At 35.3% G+C, this 21,974-nt stretch overlaps 1 protein-coding gene across 1 annotated transcript; it reads right to left on the bottom strand.

Annotated features, from left to right (window-relative positions):
- Nucleotides 1-12,826: 12,826 nt before the first annotated feature.
- LOC142623353 (KIN14B-interacting protein At4g14310) lies at nucleotides 12,827-16,629 on the bottom strand. The gene is made up of 3 exons (XM_075796748.1): nucleotides 14,936-16,629; nucleotides 13,925-14,538; nucleotides 12,827-13,486 (listed from the first exon to the last, which is right to left on the bottom strand). Exons 1-3 carry the CDS (start codon nucleotides 16,520-16,522, stop codon nucleotides 12,949-12,951), a joined length of 2,739 nt encoding a protein of 912 aa, XP_075652863.1. The 5' UTR covers nucleotides 16,523-16,629; the 3' UTR covers nucleotides 12,827-12,948.
- Between the last annotated feature and the right edge of the window lie 5,345 nt (nucleotides 16,630-21,974).

Genomic DNA, 21,974 nt, shown 5'->3' with positions numbered 1-21,974 from the left:
ACACACACACACGTAGATTCTTCATATCAACATTTGAAACCTCTTAAAATTGCTATCTCAACATCACTCATGCTCTCGCCCACCATCTCAATCCCAATCATACACTTCCTTATCGTCGCATGCACTGCTTCTTACTTTGAAGAAATTATGTCTCGCATATGATTAGGGGGCATTTGGTTCACTTGATGTCACATCAAGCTGTAATGTTAGATCATTGTAATGTTAGATTCATGTAATCACATTAAAGCAATATAACTTTACTTTCTTTTGATTTCGTCTGCACTATAATCACTGGTCAGAATCTGATGCATCTCTGTAGTGACTTTGTGAGGAACTGCATTTAGACACTAACCAATTGCCACTCCTACTAGATCCTTTATTTCATCAACCCAATTATTTTTTGTATCCTTTAGTCTCTGTATGTAGTTCCGTTTTATCCTCTGTGAAGCTTTTGATGAGTGAAAGAATTTTAAATTTCTGTCTCCATGTTTCAGCCAATGAATTCGAGACCTTTGTGCCCAACAAATTTCTTGCCTATGTAGTAACTCATCCAACTTCTTACTGGTCTCCAAAAATTTTTCTTTATTCCCTTCAATGTAATCAGCACAATTCAGGGCCTCAATCATAATTTGAAGTTTTTTTTATCTCCTCTATATCCAGATGAGTTTCGAATGATCCCCAAGCCAACAAATCAACCCCACAAGCTTCAATTTTCTATTTTGCTATAACCAATGTCGTTGCCTCGAGATTCCCTTTCTCCCAAGCATCCTTAATCACTGCCTCATATTCGTCCCAAAGCAACCATGATTCTTCAAACTTGAACCCGCGACTTCCTTTTACTTACCACTTTCCCGCACATTTAGTTTGGAGAGTAATAGGTAGATGATCATATGCGAGAGGATAGATGTGTCACGGTGGAGAGAGGAAATTTGTCTTCAAGCATCATTGCTCACAGCTCGATCTAGCCTTTGCCTAGTGTTTACTTCCCCTGGTCTCTTATTATTCCAGGTAAAAGGATATCCCTGAAATCCCAAGTCTACTAGGTTGGCCAACTCCAATGCTTCACGAAAATCATCCATGAGCCGCTGTTGAGGTAGGGTTTGGCTGAGTTTTTCTACAAAGCTTATGATGGCGTTAAAGTCTCCCACACATAACCAAGGGAAATCAATAAAGGATTTTAGATGATTGAACAAAACCCAGGACTTATCACGTTGGCTAGCTTTAGGCCACCTATAGAAACCTGATAGGAAACCATTTATACCCATCTTCCTCTCTAACCTTTACAAGAATATGATTGGCAGTGTAGTTAATTAAATCCATTTGCACTCCTTCCTTCCACATCAAAGCTAAACCGCCTCTCGAGTTAGGTTGTTTGACCACTATCTTATTAGGAAATGGCAGATCTTCACACAAATTTTACAATCCATCTTTATCCAATTTGGTTTCCATCAAGGAACACACCATGAGAGCTTGATCCCTCACAATCTTGCGAAGGCTTCAAACTGTCCAAGGGTTCCCAAGCCCTTAGTAGTTCCAACTTAACAGCCTCATTGCTCCAGGCAAGGTTGGCTCTCCACCCTCACCAATTCATCATCATCGTAGTCATTCTTCCATGCCGCACTCTTTCCTCACTTGTTCTATTTTGCTTATTGCTTGTGAGTACCCTCATCCTTCTCATCATGTGGAGCCCTTCTTTTCCCAAGCTACACTAGTGGGCTAATGATCTCATTATTTTTTGGCCCATAGTCCATATAGACAATTCGATTCCATTTGGGCTTGGCCTTTGAAATAGACAACCCACTGTTATCTTGCACACAATCATTAGTAGAAGGCATGTGATCAATGGTAATTTTTGAATTTGAAATCTCGATAACATTTCCTGCGAACTTTAAGAGCCCACTTTCCTTACTAGCCATATTATCCTCAGGAATTATGGGGTAGTTTTGCTGAGGATCAAGAATAATCCCTAAAAATTCGCTCTTTCCATTTTCACCATCCTTCCTAGGGTGTTTATGGTGTTTCTTAGCCACCGCTAATGGTATTTCTAGCCATTGTTACGTTTAGGAGGAGAACGTGGTCTCCTACTCGAGGCACACATCCAATCCCCATATTGGCACTTCACTTCCCCACAGTTTTTCACCGCTACAAAATGGACAGCACAGTGTCGCAGGTCATGCCCAAGAAGGCCACAGTAATGGAAAAACATTGGTAGCCTTTCCTATTTAAATTTGCACCATGTGCGATTACCATCTAAGCCAGCCAAAAAGCCCCCTTGACAGAGCAATTTAGAGATACATAAGGTCATCCGAACATGCATGAAGAAGTTCTGATCATCTTGATTCTTCTATTTTTCCACTTCTTTTACTATACCCAATCTTCTTCCCAACTCTGGAGTCACAATAATGTCAAAACATTAGTAGCCTTTCCTATTTAAATTTGCACCATGTGCAATTACCATCTAAGCCAGCTAAAAAGCCCCCTCGACAAAGCGGTTTAAAGATAGGTAAGGCCATCCGAACATGCATAAAGAAGTTTTGATCATCTTGATTCTTCCATTTTTCCACTTCTTTTACCATACCCAGTCTTCTTCCCAACTCCATAGCCACTGGGGGCGAAACCATATCAAACAGAGCACCCTAAATTTGCACCCATAGAGAAGCAATGCTTCATCCTAATATTCTTTGCTATCATACCTTTGTGCCATCTCTAGAGCATGAGAAGTTGATTGTCAAAGGTCCACAAGCCGCTATGTAAAACTCACTCCATATCAAACTTAGAATTGAATTTGAATTGGAACAAGTTAGAGCCAAACTTTAATAATCTGTAACCCAACATTCAAACCCCAAGCCCTTCTCAGAGTGTTTTTTGCAACCCTTTTATGGAAAGGTTTACAAGTAAGAAACTGTCCGATCAAACTTAGATTGCAACTCTCGATTTCCATCAGGTCTTCCTTTGTCTAAAATCGCAATAATCTCTTCTTCCTCTGTAGTCAACTTCATATTCTCCAGACTATCAATTACATCTTCCGCTATAGAGTTAACAAGAGGAGTAATAAGTAGAGATTGATAGTTACTGAAAAGAAAACAAAAACCCTAAGGGAAACCCTAGGAAGTGATGGCTTGTCAAAAGCGAGAGAGAGAGAGAGAGCTCCTACACGAGGAGATAATCCTAACATTACTTTGTTTGGTTCACTAGTTACACTCCGTGATATTCCAAAAATGCTTTAAAATTCTTCGAACAAATTTCCACAAATGTCCTTTCTAAACAACCCAGTAAACTTATGATTTTAATAAAAAATTCACAAAATAACTAAACACCCTTTTACTTTGTTGCACTTTCTCACCAACCAAACAAGATCCAACAAAATTTCCAATCCAATTTCACAAATGTCTCTTACAATCCAATTTTTAAATTTTGTAAATCACAAGCAAAGTACCAAAGATTCAACCATGTATCTTTCGAATTTAAAGAAACAAAGTTAGAGAACTGAATATTCAAATTAGAAGGAATTTATTTCTCAAAAAAAAAAAGAGAAGGAATTTCTATTCTCCTAGGAAACGAATAGACTCATAAGGAAAAAAAAAAAAAAAAAAAAAAAGAAGAAGAAGAAGAAGAAGAAGAAGAAGAAGGAGGAGGCAGGCGAGCCATAGACGTATACAACCCCAAACTCCACATAAACCAATCAATTCCAAAATATACGAATGAAGAGAAAAAAAAAAGAAAGTCTTGAGTTCCATAGCCTTCAATGTTGCGGCCAAGCTCAAGCCCAAACTTGCTAAGCTTTTCTGCCCCTATTTACATTGGCTTTACGGCTAAAGAACAAAAGATCAATTGTTGGCCGCGAGATCGATTGCTAGTGCCTCAAGGAAGGAGAGATTCTCTATCCTTGCTTGGGGGAAGCCCACAAATTACGTCACCCAAAACCACAACAAAATGGCTTCAAGGCTCGCCGGCAAAAACTCTAAGGTTTGAGGACGCCATTAGAGCAAAGATTTTGAGTTCTTTACTACCAAAACCATTGGTTTTGTGTATAAAGAACTACATGAGATGGCCACAAGAGAAGGACAATGAAAACCCTAGGGTTTGACGACGCCATTGGAGGCTTGGAATTCTGAGATTTGAGTTAGACTAGGGTTTGACTTAGGGGAGAGAGAGAGAGAGAGAGAGAGAGGAAAGAAGAGAGATATAGTTAGGTTTTTTATTTTGATAATAGGGATATAGCTAGGTTTAATTTACTATTTGTGAAAATAATATATATGAGGGACAATTTTGTAATTAAAATTTATTAGCATGGCTAATTTGATAAATTAAAACACTCCAACAAATAAGTAATGTAAGATCACCCCTATTTAAAAAGTTGATGAGATTAAGGTGATATGATATAATTTGTAATTCTAGATTAAGATAATGTTAAAAAAAATTAAATAAACCAAACACATTAATGTCACATTAAAGTAACCAAAAGCCCCCTTAACGCCCCTTGAGAGTTCTCATTAAGCGCGGAGCTACTTGGCTCCCCCCCCCCCCCTAAAATTATTTTGAACAATTTTTCTTGTCCAATACAACTTCAAATAAAACAAAAATATTTCCCACATCCTGCCTAGCCGGCCAGCCCAAAATCCTTAATCAAACAAAATGAATTCTCCTCTAAACTAAAGCCACTTCCAGCCTAGCCCAACCCAACCCAAATCTGAAGTACCTAACACTAATCAAACAAAACAAACTCATTTTCATGTCTCTACCTCACTGCCTGAACTCCTAGTCTTCACGTCACGCCTTTGCACTCTGCCTAACTGCCTCAGTCCATGCTACCTGCATTCCCAGTCCTCACGCATCACCGTGACGCTGCAACTCCACTGGCCGCTGACCTCACCTAGCCTTCATCGCTCAACACCTCAAGGCCCTTTACCTCAACTCCTCAAGCCCTCACCTTAATTCCTCAAGGTATCTCATTCAATCATTCTCATCTCAGTTATCTCTCTTTTTTCTCTAGAACTGAACTAAATACTGAATGGCAAATAGAAATATCAAATATATGAATGTGATATCCCTTTGCCACTTGCCAGCAAAGCAATTTATGCTTATTTAACTTTATCTTTTTGTGTTTATTTTTATTGTATTACTTATTCTTGACCCACTGACTCTGTGACTTAGCCTTTTTGGCTTTTGTGTTGTTTTTCTCTTGAGTGGGGGCCGGGTGGGGCTTGCATTGTGCAGTAGGGTAGTAAAGTAAGGAAATTATAAAAGAATAAAAATTAATCTATGGAAGGCAATTTGGGGAGGGTATGTAAGAGTGAATTTTATATGATAAATTATTATATCTCTCTCCCAAGTTAGTTTATCATTTTTTGAATTGATTTTTTTTTAGGATTGAAATTAGGTGCCAAATAATGAGCAAAGGACAAACAATTGATGCATTCTTTAAGAAAAAAAATATTAGCCCTTCAGAATTCAATCTAAAGGGATAGACTGTGGCCCAGGATCACATAAACAAATATATAAATTCCCTGTCAATGAACAAGATGAAATTCGACGTGCTTATCTCATAGCCAGTCCATATCAACCTAGAAACATAAAGTATCCATACAAAGGACTGAAAAATCATCGTCGTAGTTTTCAATCTTCATGGTTTGAATCACATGAAAATTGGTTGAAATACTCACCTTCAATGGATGCAATCTATTGTCTACCTTGTTACCTCTTCTGTAAGAAACCAACTAGAAGTCCTGGATCAAATGCATTCACTAAAAAAGGTTTTAATAATTGGAAAAATGTGAAGGATGGAATGAATTGTTCTTTAATTGGTCATGAGGAGAAAGATCTAAATACACCACACAAAATGTTGTGAAATGTTGTGAGGATCTAATGAATTATTCAGGACATATTGACAAACTAGTTGAGAAACAAACATCAAAAGAAATAGAGAATAATCGATTGCGGCTCAAGACCTTAAGAGAGTGTGCTCGATGGTTAGCATACCAAGCTTGTGCTTTTAGAAGTCATGATGAAAGCCTTGATTCAAAAAACCGAGGTAACTTTATTGAATTGATAAAACACACATTAACTTTCAATGAAAATGTAGCTAAAGTTGTCTTGAAAAATGCTCCATGGAATGCCAACTATATGTCACCCACAATTCAAAAGGAGATTTTGCATATTCTAGTTAGTAAAGTGCAAAATGCTATTCGTGAAGAAATTAGGGATGCAAAATTTTGCATTCTAGTTGATGAAGCTCGAGATAAGTCGAAGAGAGAGCAAATGGCCATTATTTGAGGTTTGTTGATAAAGAATGTTTCATTAAAGAATGTTTCTTTCATGTTGTGCATGTTAGAGACACTACTACATTAACCTTAAAGAATGAGATATGTGTTATCCTTTCTTATTACAACCTCCACATTGAAAATATTTGAGGTCAAGGATATGGTGGAGCTAGTAACATGCATGATGAATGGAATGGATTGCAAGCTTTGTTTCTTAAAGATTGCCCATATACTTATTATGTACATTGCATGGCTCATAGGTTGCAACTAACTCTAGTTACAGCATCAAGAGAAGTAAAAGTTGTTCATTAGTTCTTTGATCATTTGATTAATATTATCAATATTGTTGTTGGTTCTAGTAAGCGTACTGATAAATTGCAATATGCTCAAGCAAAACAAGTTGAGAGTATGATTGCTTATAATGAAACTGAGACTGGAAGAGGAGCAAACCAAATTGGAACTTTGCAACGAGCTAGAGATACTACATGGGGATCTCATTTTCAATCTATTTGTAGTTTGATAAAAATGTTTGAGTCTACTTGCAAAGTTGTCAACACTATCTCTGAGGAAGGGGTTAACTATAAACAATGTGGTGATGTCGAGAGAGCTTAACAGGTATTAATATCATTTGAATTTATTTTAATCTTGCATTTGATGAAAGAGATAATGGAAATTACTAATATTCTTTGTCAAGCTTTGAAAAAGCATTCTCAAGACCTTTTGAATGCCATGCATTTAGTTTCAACTATAAAATCACTTATTCAAAAGTTGAGAGATAATGGTTGGGAGCCTTTACTTGCTAGTGTTATATCATTTTGTGAGCAACATAAAATTGATATTCCTTATATGAATTCTCATTACACTAAAGCTCGAGGTAGATATTGTCGTCAAGATGAAGATTTAAAAGCAGAACATCATTTTAGAATTGGCATATTTATAGTTGTAATAGACTTTCAATTGCAAGAATTGAAAAGTAGATTTTGTGAGCTAACGACGGAACTTATCATTCTTAGTTCAGCTTTAAATCCCAAGGATGCTTTTAGATTATTCAAAATTGTTAATATATGCAATTTGGTTAAGAAATATTATCCTCAAGATTTCGCTGAACATGAATAAGAAATTTTGGAGTCTCAATTGCAACATTATGAGCTTGATGTGACAAAACATCCAGATTTTCAGAATATGAGTACAATTTCTAAGCTATGTAGGGGATTGAAAATTTAAGGAAAATCTAAAATCTATTTTTTGATTGATAGACTTATTCATCTTGTGTTGACTCTTCCAGTTTCTACAACAACTACAGAACGAGCTTTTTCGGCTATGAAGCTGTTAAAAACAAAACTTCGCAATAGAATAAAGGATGAGCTTTTGGCAGATAATATGATAGTTTATATAAAGAAGGAAATTGCAAGGACTTTCACTATAGAGATGATAATGGATGAATTTTATTCCATGAAAAATCGTCGCCAGGTATGATTTAATGTGAATGTTCTCTTTTGTATGTCTACATTGAACTAGACAGTTTTTAATGTTCATTAACGTTCAAGTATATGATGATAGATGAAAGTTGATAATTTTGTATCCAATGGACTTATGAATTATATTTAGTATATCTCTACTACAACTCAGCCCCCCCCCCCCACGTAATTATTCTTGGCTACGCCCCTGGTTCTCATGCACTATTTCTGTACTAGTGACTTACATTGATCTTTGATCCATATAGTACACACTGTCAAAAATATGCCTACTTGCACTCTCGCATTAGACCTCTTTCCATCATTGTGACAAGCTTCTATTTTCAAGTGTCTTCTCAATGTTTTCTCTACCCAAGCAACACAACAAATGCTCTTTAAACCGTTTCTACATGCCCCCAAAGAGATGGATTCTTTCACTTGAATCATGCACTTCACAAGCTTCTTCCTCTTTCATTGTGATTTTTTTTTTCCAATGTGGTATGTTATACATTCCATGAGTACTAAAGAAATTCCTTAAACCTTCCTTCCAAACTTAGGTTTTCAATAAGCCTCCACCTTAGGTTTGAGAGGAAATGTTAGAATATATTAGTAATATATTACCATAAATGGAAATACCACAGTTCTAAGGAATACCAAGAACTACATGCTTGTAATTTTACCATACTAGACTTAATGTATTACTATATATTCCCTACATTAAATTCATTGTAACATATTAGTACGGTAGTTATTGAGGGCTTTATGTTGCTAATAAAGGTCATTATGCCAAAGTTCCAAACCACATTAACCTTCCCTCCCCTAGGTGACAAGAATTAGTAGATGAAATAGCTCATATAAATAAGGGTATGTTTGGATACCGCTTATTGCTGAAAACTAAAAACTGAAACAGTGTAGCAAAATAATTTTTAAATGTGTAAATAGTGTCGTGGAACCCAATTTTAATGAAAATTTTGCTGAATTAGACAACTTATGGGTCCCGTGAACAATGCACGGGACCCACTGACAGATGCAAACATGCTGAAATTTCACTTCAGTGCAATCCAAACCCAGCCTAAAGCAAAGTAAAGAAGGAAAAGTGTATTACACTTTTGCCATATAATATTTGGATGCATCACAATTCACAATAACCCCTAACGTCCAATGTATATATATGTTTATGGACAAATCGGGGATCATTTCTAGAAAATCATTTCCTTTGTTTTTCTAAGATGTAGGACTTTTATAGGAGAAGTTTGAGCTTGAAAATTACATCCCAGCTTTGTGGGATGTGTTTCGACTTTCGATACCTTTTTTTGGTGCAAAACAATGAAACATACCCGTAACAAAAAAAAATTTAGAACTTAATTTTTGAGTTTTTTAGAGAGGGTTTTTCACCACAAGATGCATGCGCAGCCTCAAAAGTTACAAATGCAGCTTCAAACTAGTCAAATGTGTGTCCATATTGAACCATGCATGTATACTTTCTAATAGAACAAGATTCACTCAACAATTTTTGATGATTGAAGAGATATGATCACATAAGTGATCAAATGTCATTTTCCGACAATAAACTGAGCACAATTTTTCACAATGATTAATTGAAAAGCACAAGAAAACAAACTACCCATAAAATCCAAATCCAGAAAAAACAGAAAAGTCCCAGAAACATAAAGCCAACTAAACTACCCAAAAAAAGTGATGATGTTAGGGTTCTCATCACGAATCTCGTAGATGGTAGAAATAGCATTTTATACAACAAAGTTGAGGATATATTGACTAGAATGTGGTATGAGTTAGTGGTGGACGAATTGTGGAAAAAAATTCTTTAATTCACGAAAACAGACCCAAATTGAAAAACATTTCTATCGTCTAGGTCATTTAAGAGCCTCAAAATTCAGAATCTACACAAAAATTCAAGTGGGAAATGAGTTAGTTTGAGCAAAGAAAAAACTATTACTTTGAAAAAAATTAAAAATTGGTTAACATCTTGTCAATAGTGGTCTATGGAGAAATAGAGGAGTTTGAGAGTGTATATAACGTCATTTAAAATATATAAAATTCTTTGTTTGATGGAATAAAATTCTAGAACACCAACACACTCAAATAAGTGTTTTTGGACCATGTATGTGACAAGACTGGCCCCTTAATTCATTCCATAGAGAATTGGAAATAATTGGAAAGATAAAACTTATTGGACCATTTTCTCCTCTCTCAATTAAATGCTAGTTTTTTTAAAGAAAATTTCAACTTATGGCTATAGGTGTTCCACTCCTGATATCAAAATGACCCCATATCTCTTTTAGTATTATAATACTAAAACACCAATTGTTTTTTGGTGTTAACGAATGTCGAACCTCATATCTCTTTTTAATTAATTGTTAAAATTATAATTATAATAAGAATAAATTGCAAATTACACTCTTAAAATTTGGAAGTATTTAAATTTTATACTCTAAAGTTTCAAATTTTGAATTTTACCTCTTAAAATTTGAAATGTTTAGATTTTACATCCTGACATTTCATAATCTAGATTTTATCCCCTAAAAATTTGGGAGTATTTAAATTTAATACACCCAAATTCTAAAATTTCAAAAGTGTAAAATTCAAACACCTAAATTTTGGGAAATAAAATCTAAATACCCCTAAAATTTAGAAAGTAAATTCCAAATTTTGAAATATCGGGATATAAAATCCAAATACTCTCAAAGTTCAGAAAATAAAATCTAAATTATAAAATTTCAGGATGTAAAATTCAAACACCCTATCTATAGAAATGTAAAGCGCAATTTACCCTTATAATAATTTTAGGTATCTTTTTTCATATTCGTTGTGGCCTAGTGGGCTGCGCCGCCAAAGTAGTTTGCATTAACTTTCTTACATTGATTGAGTTTTTTTTTTCCTTTTTTTTTTTTTTTTTTTTTTTGGTGGGGTGCGCCAGGCCCTCGCAATAGTGCAACACATGGGCAACGTTTGAAGAAAAGTAAGAGCTCACTCTTTCCTTCAGGTTTTTTTTTTCCTTTAAATTAAACAAAAATTATTTTTCTCAACTTATTTTATTATTTAATTTATTTTTAATATTATTCATGAGTTTTATTGTATTTTTTAGTACTATTTATAAATTTCACTGTACTATTTCAGTTAACTTTTACATTTATCTATAATATTTTTATCAAAAAAATTTTAGTCTCAGCAAAACAAACAAATCACAAATGGACATCCGTTTGTTTCATTCGGTAATTAAACCAGGTCGAGGCATCAGAGTTCTTCATTTCAGGCCGGACATCAAGTCCCTTGAAAATTAAGTATGTGGGCTCTAGCCCAACTAATGTGGTTCAATCATTAAAATTAAATTGGACCCATGATCTAATGTATAGGTTCAAGACATTTATGTACCGTGGACCAACAATTAAAGATACCGGTTACAGTTACATTCATACACAACAAATCTATTGACAATCTTCTCCAAAAAAAAAAAATATAAAAATCTATTGATAAAATAAAAAATAAATAAATAAATAAATTACAACTAATATAGTATGTTTTAAATTGTAATTGAGATAAATAAAAAGTGTCAATTGTACTCAATTTAATCTTCTTCTCAAAAAAAAAATAATAATAAATTGATAAGTTACTGCGTTAACAAATGATATCCTTAAGGTTTTATGGTCAAACGGCATTATAGAGTATATACAACTATACAAGTAGCTTCTCAAAAAAAAAAAAAAAAAAACTATGCAAGTAATTTTCCCATTAAAAAAAAAAGAACTATACAAGGAATTCAAGAACCTACCAGTCAGTGAAATTAAAACTGCTAGAAGTAGGCCATGGCAAACTGTGTTCTTAAAACTGACTTCAGCAAGAGTTACAAGGAATTCAGGCCTGCACTACCTCTCGTTTAATCAAGCGAGGACAAACAGTGTTCTTGAAATTAGACAAAACTTAATTGATAAAACTTCCATTTTAATAAAAATAAATTTATGTACACAACTTTTTGACACTCTTTCACAAATTATTGAGGTAACAAGTTTTCAGTGATGCATTAAAAAGTGAGAACTTGCTCTCATCTTCAACTGACCACCAATTGTCTTATTGAATAGATTGTAAAATATTTAGTGTCCTTATTTGCTCACTGCGTTAATCAATAATCATTAACCAACCCAAGTTTTGGTCCGGTTAAATACCTCCTCTTCTTTCTTTTTGTCCAATTTATCATTTTGACACATTTTTTGCTAAAACTGGCTAGAAATGGCGAATTGATCACAGTTTTTAACAATCGACTAATCTTGTGTGAGAGAGATTAAAATGACCTTTTTTTATTACTCTTGTTGATACAATACAGTACAGCTTTTCAGAGAAGTGATTAAAATGACACCTTTTTCCAAAAAAAAAATCCAAACAAACTTGTAATTTGAATGATTAACCATAAATAGATTAAATTTAATAGATTTCTTCAGCGTTTGTTCTACTTGAGGACTGCTTAATTCATAGTAAGATCTTCCCTATTTAACAAGAGCTAGCAATGGATGCAGGTGAGCAAGTACATCAAAGAGATCTATTAACTAAACCCGTAAAATAAAATTCTCTCAAAAAAGCAGAGAGATATATGAATATCAGAAACAGTAGCAATTTCGAATTGGCCCCATGAGAAGAGCCTGTTATATTGCATTGTGCTAACCACACCAAGTTCTGGTGCTTTGGCCACTTACAGTTGCAACGGAATGAAAATTGCTTTCTTCAAAAGTTTGTTCGAATCAAAGCACTCAGAAGTGTGTCGTATATTTTATAAACAACATGGTCTTCTTATTTCTACTGGTTTCAAAACAAAAATCTTGGATTTGCCTATAAAATCAAGTTACCTAATGGAAAGTGAATCAGAAAGTACTCGTGATTTAAAAGGCTAATAGTTATATAACTGATGTGATCCAGCTCTCCCAACCTCTTTTCCCATTTTATTTTATTTGGTTTCTGGTATTACTAAGTTAAACCTGTCCTCGGCACTTGAATATATTCTAAAGCATAATATCATATATATATATATACACACACACACACACACACACACACACAAAATTGATCTGATGCCTATACCAAGTTCTATATAACAAGTTCAACTTCAATAAATATAGCACATATTATTTCAAACATCTTACATAGCATGAGATAATAGAACACAAACAGCAGCACATTCTTTTGCTTATATTCCTTTCCTAGGCAAATCAGGTTTCAAGCATGTCTCATACCTCTGATAAGTGCCTCCACACTGCTGGGCGATCTCTTGATATAAGGAGAGCACGAGATGACAAGTAATCAAAGGAAGGGGAACACAAGTCATTTGGACCAATGGTATCAATAACTTTTTGAGTGTTTCCAGAATCAATGGTGAGAGACTGCAACCCATCATCCCTCAAGGCATCAAATACAAATAGCCCCAACCCACAGGCACCCATTATAAGGTTTGAATTTCCCCAAACTTGTGTTATTGCTTTGTGGTGGAAGTGTGCATTGGATTCTGGGAAATCATAAGTGCTGTGTAGCCTTTGTTTGCGCAATGAGTACTGCTGCACCTGTGAAGAAGACTGCTTTCCCCCTACTGACCTTAAACTAGAGCAGCCAAGGAAGATAGAATCTCCACGAGAGAAAACTGACTGTACACTGGCACCAAGTTTTGGTATCTTAAGACCTACCCCAGATGGGTGGCGAAAGTCCAAAATATTGATAGAATCCAGAGTGCAGAATACACCATCATTTCCTTCTGCTTCCGCTGAGCTTACTCTGCATTCCATATCAACTATTTCAGAGCAGGTACAAGAAATTTGGTAGCATCTTTAAAAAAAGTGTTTAATTACTACAACAAGAACATTTCAAATCCATGTATAGTTACAGGCGGGTAGCCTTAGAACACGCTATATATCAAAAATCATTTTCCTAAGAGAAGCAAGCAATATCAGAAGCAGAAAATGATCAAGTTCACAATGATACTGAGATTTTGGAGGAAACAAATTCACCAAACTCTATTAATCATGAATAAAAAAAATGTTTTTAAAAATTAAAAAATAATAAATAAATAAAAGCTAAACTCTATTTGGGGGAAACAAATTCACCAAACTAAAGTGCCAAAGCAAGAAAATATGGTGAACCAGCCAACAAGAAGAGTACTAGAACAAAAGGCAAATAGTGAAAAAAATGCAAAATGAAAATGCTGGCACTCACCTTTGACGAACCCCACCACCCAATTCAGCATCAGTATTGTTCACATGAAGAGCAGAAACTTTTCGACCAGACAAAGACACAGATACTAGTACTTGAGGACTGAGAGAGTTCACATCCCACACAGAAATTGTCTCTGCTTCAGCAACAACTACTTTTCCTCTGTTTCTCCACTGCACTGGGCTTGAATAGTCCATTGTCAACACAGGCTTCTGCACATCCCATTTCATAATTTGCTCCCCATCACGAATATCAAAAATTCTCACGCCCTTCTGACAGCTGGCAGTTGAGATTATAAGAGGTCCACAGGGTCTATACCACCATTGCCGAGTTTCCGGGGCCAGAATACTATGAACAGAAGTTCTTCTATGTACAACGTTATTGGATAAGGGACCAAGTACTGTTCTGGAAGAAATTGTACCTTCCTCAATTTGGAAAGCTCGCACATCTTTGGTGTAGAAATCCCAGGAGCAAAATCCTGAATCCATGGCATTCCCAGCAGATGCAGCCACAACATATCTTCCCGAGCAGCCATCCGCACCAGGGGCACGAATTATCCAACAATCTCTCCATATACCAGATGAGACTCCCGATGGGGGCTTGTACTCAGCCTTCTCCTGAAACCAAGATGGACCATCAGTGGACAAAACAAATCTAAAAACGCAGTGCTAGTTTTTGGGCTGATGTCTATTAATGCAACAAGCAACTTATACCACCATTAAAACATGTAATATAGTTCATTGATCTAAACATACTTCCAGTTTAGCAAAAAGATAGATAATTATATAGAGTAAAAACCATTAAATTAAGAATCGAACAGAACAATCCATCCAAAGCACATCATTGACATAATGCAAGTAGAAGTGATCTAAAGTATTTGTACTACTATTTTTCAGTCGAAAATGGACAAAATCATTTTAGGGGAAAAGAGATTGGCAAATTAAATATCACAATACATAACTACATAAACACTTGATAGAAATGTACCTCCAATTAGATAACTAGAGTGCATACCTCAGAATTAGCAATATCATAAAATGAGCAAGAACCATCAATATGGGTGAGTAGCACTGCCTCCCCCTCAGAGACAAACCATCCTCCTGTTGAGGTCTTACAGCCAATTTCATTCAGCTGATCAATGCAAGTATCTTCTATCTCCTCACCAATTATTGCATTCTCTATATTCTCCTGATCATCAAACTCATCAAGTCTCTCATCAGTTGTGAGATTGAGCTCAAAATCACGCTTATCATTGAAAATATTTGAAGAATCATGAGCTCCTGTAGAGGCAGCGCCATCCATTTCTTGAACTTCACAATATTCTAAGCCAGCTTGCTGGTCCCTCGTGGTGACTTTAGCTTGCTCGGTATTCAAGGAAGCCAAGAACTCAACTGCTATTGGGTTCTCATCAATAGGGCTAAACAACTTCCCCTCCACCTTTGATTCACAATGAGATCCTACAACATGTGGGTCATGAATTTGAGAACCACCTGATGTTACTTTCAAAGACGTCCGATTTCTGAGCAACTTATGATGAGGAAAGAGTCTAGCTTCCAGTTCCTCACAATTCAACCCTTTAACCGAACTTTTAGCACTATCCCCTTCCACACTCTTTCCCTTCTCAACCACCCCATCCTCACGCTCACCATTTCCTTTCAACACCCCCACTTTCCCATCCGAATCGCCTCCAACAATAACCATCGCCTTCTCAATACCTGAAATCTTGCTCTGAATATCTGAAAGTATCACCTTTGATGTGTCAGGGTTGTTCATATCTAACATCTCCTTTGTCCTCTTGATATCCGACGCAATCCTCTTCACTTTCCCTTCCAAAAACGCAAGCTTTTCATGAAGTTTGCTCGGATACTTGTTACTGACCTGACCACCCACCCCATCTTCAACTAAGCCCTTCTCATTCTTCGAATCATTCAAACACTCGTCAACACCATTTCCAACCTTCACAACTTCCTCATTCGACTTGAAAACCTTATCAACCCCAACACAAACACCAAGTCCAACTTTTTCATCGAAATTAATCAAATCTGAGCTTAAATTAAGCTTCCCATTACAACTTTCCAAAACCTTAATCCCATTCAATTTCTTCCCACTTTCCTCTCCTCCCATTTTCAATTTTTCACAAAGCCCACTCTTTTTTTCCAACTCCACGCTTTCTTTACAATCCCTAGAAGCCCTAGTCCGAGTTGCACTCAAATCCCTAGACCCCATTTTCTGCCTAGTACCACTGACACCCACAGGATTAGAAACCCTACGATCTGAGAAAACCCTAATGGGATCAGAAGGACTAGAGCTCCTACCTCTAGGGACCGATGACGTGGACCACCGGACACGCGTATCGGCGGCGTCGTTGGAGTGAGTCATGGACACGGTCTTGTCGACGCGAGGAACTGGGCGGAGAGTGGGCTTTTGGGAGCGAGAAGTAACGGCGGTGGGCCTGGGGTTCTCTTTGCCGGAGGCAGATTTCTGTAAAGTAGGGTTTTTGGGTTTGGTGGAGGAGATTGGGGTTAAGGTTTTTGCGGCGGGTTTGGTTGCGCCGCCTCTGACGCCGTGGTCTTTGAGGCGGCGAGCTGATGAGGCGGACATTGATGAATTTAGTACTGCTAGAATATGTATAAGTTAATGAATTTGTTTGTATGTTGGCGAAAAGCTTTTATGGGTTTGAGTTTGAACTTTGAGTTTGAAGCTGTTTGTTTGAGTTTTGACTTTACAAATCTACAATGTTAATACTAATAAAATGAGAGAGAGAACTGAGAAGATTTGGGCGGGAATTTATTTGGTTTTTGAGTTTTGAATTTTTTTGGAGGGCTGTGCCTTTGCTTCTTCTTTTTTTTGCCACGTTTGCTCAGTCAGCCTTTGTTTCTTTCTTTTTCTTTATTACTGTATTATTATTTACCCTTTTCGGAGTTTTTTTTTTTTCTTTCTTTTAATTTAAGCATTTATTTTCATATTAAAAGCATTGGCATTTGGCATCGTTCCGTGCAAAAAAATAAAATATAAATAAAAAAATCTATTTTACGTACTTGTTTTATAATATAACTTATATCAAATTATCTATTTACATTACAATTTTATTAAAATATTAATTTTTCTTGGTATTTTTTAAATTTTTTATCTTTATTCACATCTAACAACTATCATCCACTCTCTTCTTTCATATTCAAGATACTTAAGAGTAACTACACCAATTCGTGGATAGTCTTCTAAAATACAAAAAGTGCTCACTTTTGCACATTTTAACCCAAACCCCCCCACATCAGTCTTTGTAAAAATGTCTAAATATACACAATGGTTTTGTAAATGTACAGTAACCGTGTATATATACACAGTTACTGTTCACCGTGTAAATAATTTTTTTATTCTTTTTTTCTCTCTCCTCACTCTCTTTTTCTCATTTATTTTCTCACCTCACTCTTACGGTTACTGTTTCCTGTGTCAAAGAAATGAATATTTTATTTGAATAAATATGTATAATAGACAAACTGATGTGGGTGTTTTGTAAAAATAAGTGTATAAAATAGAAAAAGTAGGTTTTAAATGTGCAAAATGGAAAAAAAATTGCACATACTAATGTGGATGCTCTAAAGAAAAAATAAAAATTTCAATAAATAGTATCAGTTTAAATTTACCCAGTTACTATTAGTAAATATGTACTTTTACACAATTTTGTATAGCCTAATGTATGTGAATTTTAGTCAAATTTTAGGCTTAGAAGACTAAAATGTGATACTTTTCTATTATACTAACATTGATGGAAGTACTCTAATTAAACTTGTTTACTCATGATTCATGAAGATTATTGTGATCTTTTTATTTTTAAAACTAGCACACATGGAGGATATCCATAGTTCCATTCTAAAGATATGCCATATTTAGTGTGAGTTTGAGTATCTTGTAGTTTTCGGTAGCTTTTGGGTCCGTTTGGATACAGCTAAAAACTCAAAATTGAAAACACTGTAGCAAAATAATTTTTAAATGTGTGAATAGTATCATGGGACCCATTTTTAATATTTTTTCTGAATAAAGTGGTAGTGGGTCCCGTGAACAGTGTGTGAACAGTAAAAAACGAACAGACGTTCCATCACTTCTCAGTAAAAATTTTTTTTTTTATAAAAAAAAGCTGAAAACACGGACGCCAAGACGCAGCCGCTATCCAAATGCTGCCTTTATACTAAATGTGTGACAAAAATTAAAAAGTTATTATTTTCAACAAAAAAAAAAACTTATTATAATTTTTTATATATAAACTAAGACAAAACGCTTAAGGATTTAGCTAAACAAACTCTTAGGATCCGTTTGGATACCGCTTATTTTGCTGAAAACTGAAAACACTGTAGCAAAAAAGTGAAAACGCAGATGATAATTTTTTGATACGGGTACTGTGGCTCAGTTGAAAGTATTTAAGGGCTGCGTTTTACTGTTTTTTTTTTTCCTTCTTCTATTCACTCCTCACCCACCCTAGCTCAGCAAGCAAGACAAGGGCTTTGTTGTGATTTCTTCGCCTCCTCCATTGCCAATCAATTTAATGGTTGTACAACCCGTTTCAGTGAGTTCTGTGGCGCCCGGGGAGTACCAAAATAGGGTCTTTTCCGATTACGAAAAATCGGATCACGGTGCTCCTCACCCACCCTAGCTCAACAAGCAAGACGAGGGCTTTGTTGTGATTTCTTCGCCGCCTCCATTGCCGGTCAATTTAACGATCGTACAGCCCGTTCTGGTGAGTTCTACGGCTCCCGGGGAGTACCAGAATAGGGTCTTTTCTGATGATGAAAGATCAGATCACGGCGTGCCAGTTGGCTATCGAAGAGTACAACTGGTAGCTCAACCACAACCACTGACTCAGCCACAAACACAGTCACAGAATCAACAAAAGACTAGCGGCGGGCTTGATTTGCAGTCACCAGATTCAAGGTACCCATTTTTTTATTTGAGTCAGTTTTATTATCAATAGTTTAATTAGATTGTTGGAATTATCAAATTCTGAATTGGGTTTTTTATTTTTGTTTTTGTTTTGTGTGTTTGTTTTAATTCCGCAGTGAAAGTAGTCTTACAAATCCATTGTCTTGCACAAAATCAGTATATCAAGACCAAGTTGTTCAAAATCAAATCCCATCTGTAAGGGTTGCTAGTAACCCTGTTGATCAAAAACTTAGTAATATCTCTGATCTAAACACCCGGGTCCAGTTGCAACAACAGTTTCAGGATTCTAGTTATGTATTACAATCCCAATTCAAACAAAAGCAACAGCAACAATTACAACAACAGTTACAACAACAACAACAACAACATCAGCAGCAACAATTGCAGCAACAACATCAACAGCAACAATTACACCTCTCTTCCCATAAACTCATTTCGCCCTCTTCCAATTTCACTCCTCTCCCAGCCTAACACCTCTCCTCCCATAAACCCATTTCACGCCCAATCCAATTTCACTTGCTGACCCATCTGTTTAATTTTTGGGTAAATGGGTTTTTGAGTTTGTGAATTGTGGATCTTTCGTGTTCTAAATCACAGGTACAAATTACTTTTACAATATTCTTATTACTATAATTTTTGTGTGTGTTTTCTCTTTGTTTCTTTCTATTTTGAGAATTGGATTTCAATACTTTTTTATTGTTGTTTGAAACGCATGATGATCAAAGCTATAAATGGAGATGTGGATCTGCTGGATTTGTTTTTTTTTTGTTCGTTTTGCTTAAGATTTAGACTTAGCTTTATAATCAGCTCTGTTTTTTGTTTAGCAATGAGATTGGTTAATGTATTTACATATTTATGGACCTACATTGTGTAGATTGAGATTGGAAAATATCTTATTCTCTCTATCTATAATTAATTTGTCTTGGTTGATTTGTAAGCATGAATGTACTATGTAATCCAAAATGTTGATGAATGGCAATTACAATAACCTGTGCTTATGATTACTATTGTTATTCGGTTAACAATAGGGCTAGAATTAATTTGTATCTTGTGATAATGGGAGTTCACTACTATACCAGCATTCAGAGAAAATGAAAATAGGTTGAGGGCAAAGCTGGGATTATGCATTAATTTTTTTATCACAGATTACTCATATAAGAAGGATATGCTTATATATATGTTTGAAGAAATAGACTAGAATTATAAGAAGGAAGTTGAGTAAATACCTCAAGAATGGCATGTGTTCATGTGCTACATTGATATGTTAGGGTTCTATCTACATGATTTTGACGACCGTATTTCTCTATTGATGGGGTGTGAGGGTATCTATCTTATTCATTATATCTTCAACTTTCTTAATTTTTGTTTTTCTTGTCATAAAATTGATTGACTAGTTGTGTGTATTACATGTCTAGTTCTTTATGACCTCTGGTTTCCCTTTTTAATAAATTATTTTCCAACTTTAATCTATTAGTTAAAGATGTCTCTGGTAATGAGGCATTTAATCATCAATTTATTCTTTTTCATTATGTTTGTTGTCTTGCTGGTTAATAAATAAATCTTATTACTACAATAGTATCTTAATATCATTGTAGAGTGTGAAATGTAGGACTTCTTTATAGAGTGAGAAATGACTGAAAATCTTGGTAATTAAACTAGTTTTTGTTTTGGATTGGTACTTACTCTTGGGCTTGATCTGGTTTGCTTGATTGTTCCTTTTGTAGTTGTGGCAATTGCTGCTAGTTAAGCAGCAAACTAGCAGTTCAACTTATTACCAGTGAGATTGCTTATTAGGTTGATGTCATTTAGCTCTCTTATTTCTTCCATTATATTGATTACTTACATATGCACCTTATCCTCTATTTTTCTTTTTCAAGCCCAAGATATGCCAATGTCGAAAACGAGTAACTATCTCTCCAGTTATGATGGTCATTTTTGTGACGTTGACAACTACATCATTAGGATTTCCCTGAAACTTCATACATTTGGTAGGAGGTTTTATACTTGTCGCTATTGGTCGCCAGTAAGTACCATATCCAAGTATTGGCAAAATGCTTTTTTCTTGTGCATTAAAGAACCAATTCGTTGTATTCCTGTTAATGTGTTGTATTGTATTGTGTAGGATGATGACCGTGCATGCAAGTTCTTCAAGTGGTTAGACACTAGCATTTGTTGTACGCGTGGCGCTGCAATTGCACCTATTCTTATCACCAAATTCAAGTGATTGGAGCATGCGGTGGAAGATGCCAATGAAGAGTGGAAGCAAGCACATGTCATGATGGCCACAACATTGTAAAGGGAGCAAGTTGCAAAACGAGAGGCTGAAAGAGCCAAGGCTACACGCATGATTTCTGAAGAGAAAACAAAGAAGTTGACAATAGCTTTAGTAGTATCCTAGGTCATGTTTCTAGTATTGCTTATCTTGTCTACTAGGTTTGGAGAAGTCAAAATCAGGCATATGAGTTTGCCAAAATGGGATGTGTATATATGTAATAATACAGACTTGTATTATTACATTTTTTTTGTATGTTAATTGTACTATTGAAAGTAACAGTTTATGATATGTATGTAGTTGTACTTCTTAAAACAATGTGGAGACATTTGAATTTGCTCAATAATGTTAATGGCCAAGTTGATGGAGATTGTAAGTTCTATTGTTATATATGTGTGTCTATATATACATATATATATATATTTATTTATTTATCTATATACAATTTGGCAGCAACTGATATTTAGGTTCTTGGTGTCTTTAAAACAAATTCAGGGTAGATAGTGTTTTCTTTTTTCTTTTTTTCTTTTTTTAAATTCCAGGCAGATTACTGTTGCAATCTTAAAATCCATTGAGTTTATCTCTTGTTCAGATAAGATTGGACTCTATTCAGAAATCTTCTATAAGCTTGAAATATACTGTTGCAATACCCATGAGTTTCACATGTAACGATATATACAAATGCATAAATCAATATTACATTTAAATTTTGTGAGCTATCAGTTCTACTTACCAATAATAAATCATCATAAAACAAAATGGTATTACATTGAAGTTTGTGAACCATCAGTTATGGTCCCCACTAATTTTCAACCACACTAATTTCTATTGTGACAAAAATAATAG

Source organism: Castanea sativa, chromosome 2 (assembly GCF_040712315.1).
Source record: "Castanea sativa cultivar Marrone di Chiusa Pesio chromosome 2, ASM4071231v1".
NCBI lineage: Eukaryota > Viridiplantae > Streptophyta > Magnoliopsida > Fagales > Fagaceae > Castanea > Castanea sativa.
The sequence above is the reverse complement of the archived record's forward strand: the minus strand, read 5'-3'. Positions and strand labels throughout refer to the sequence as shown.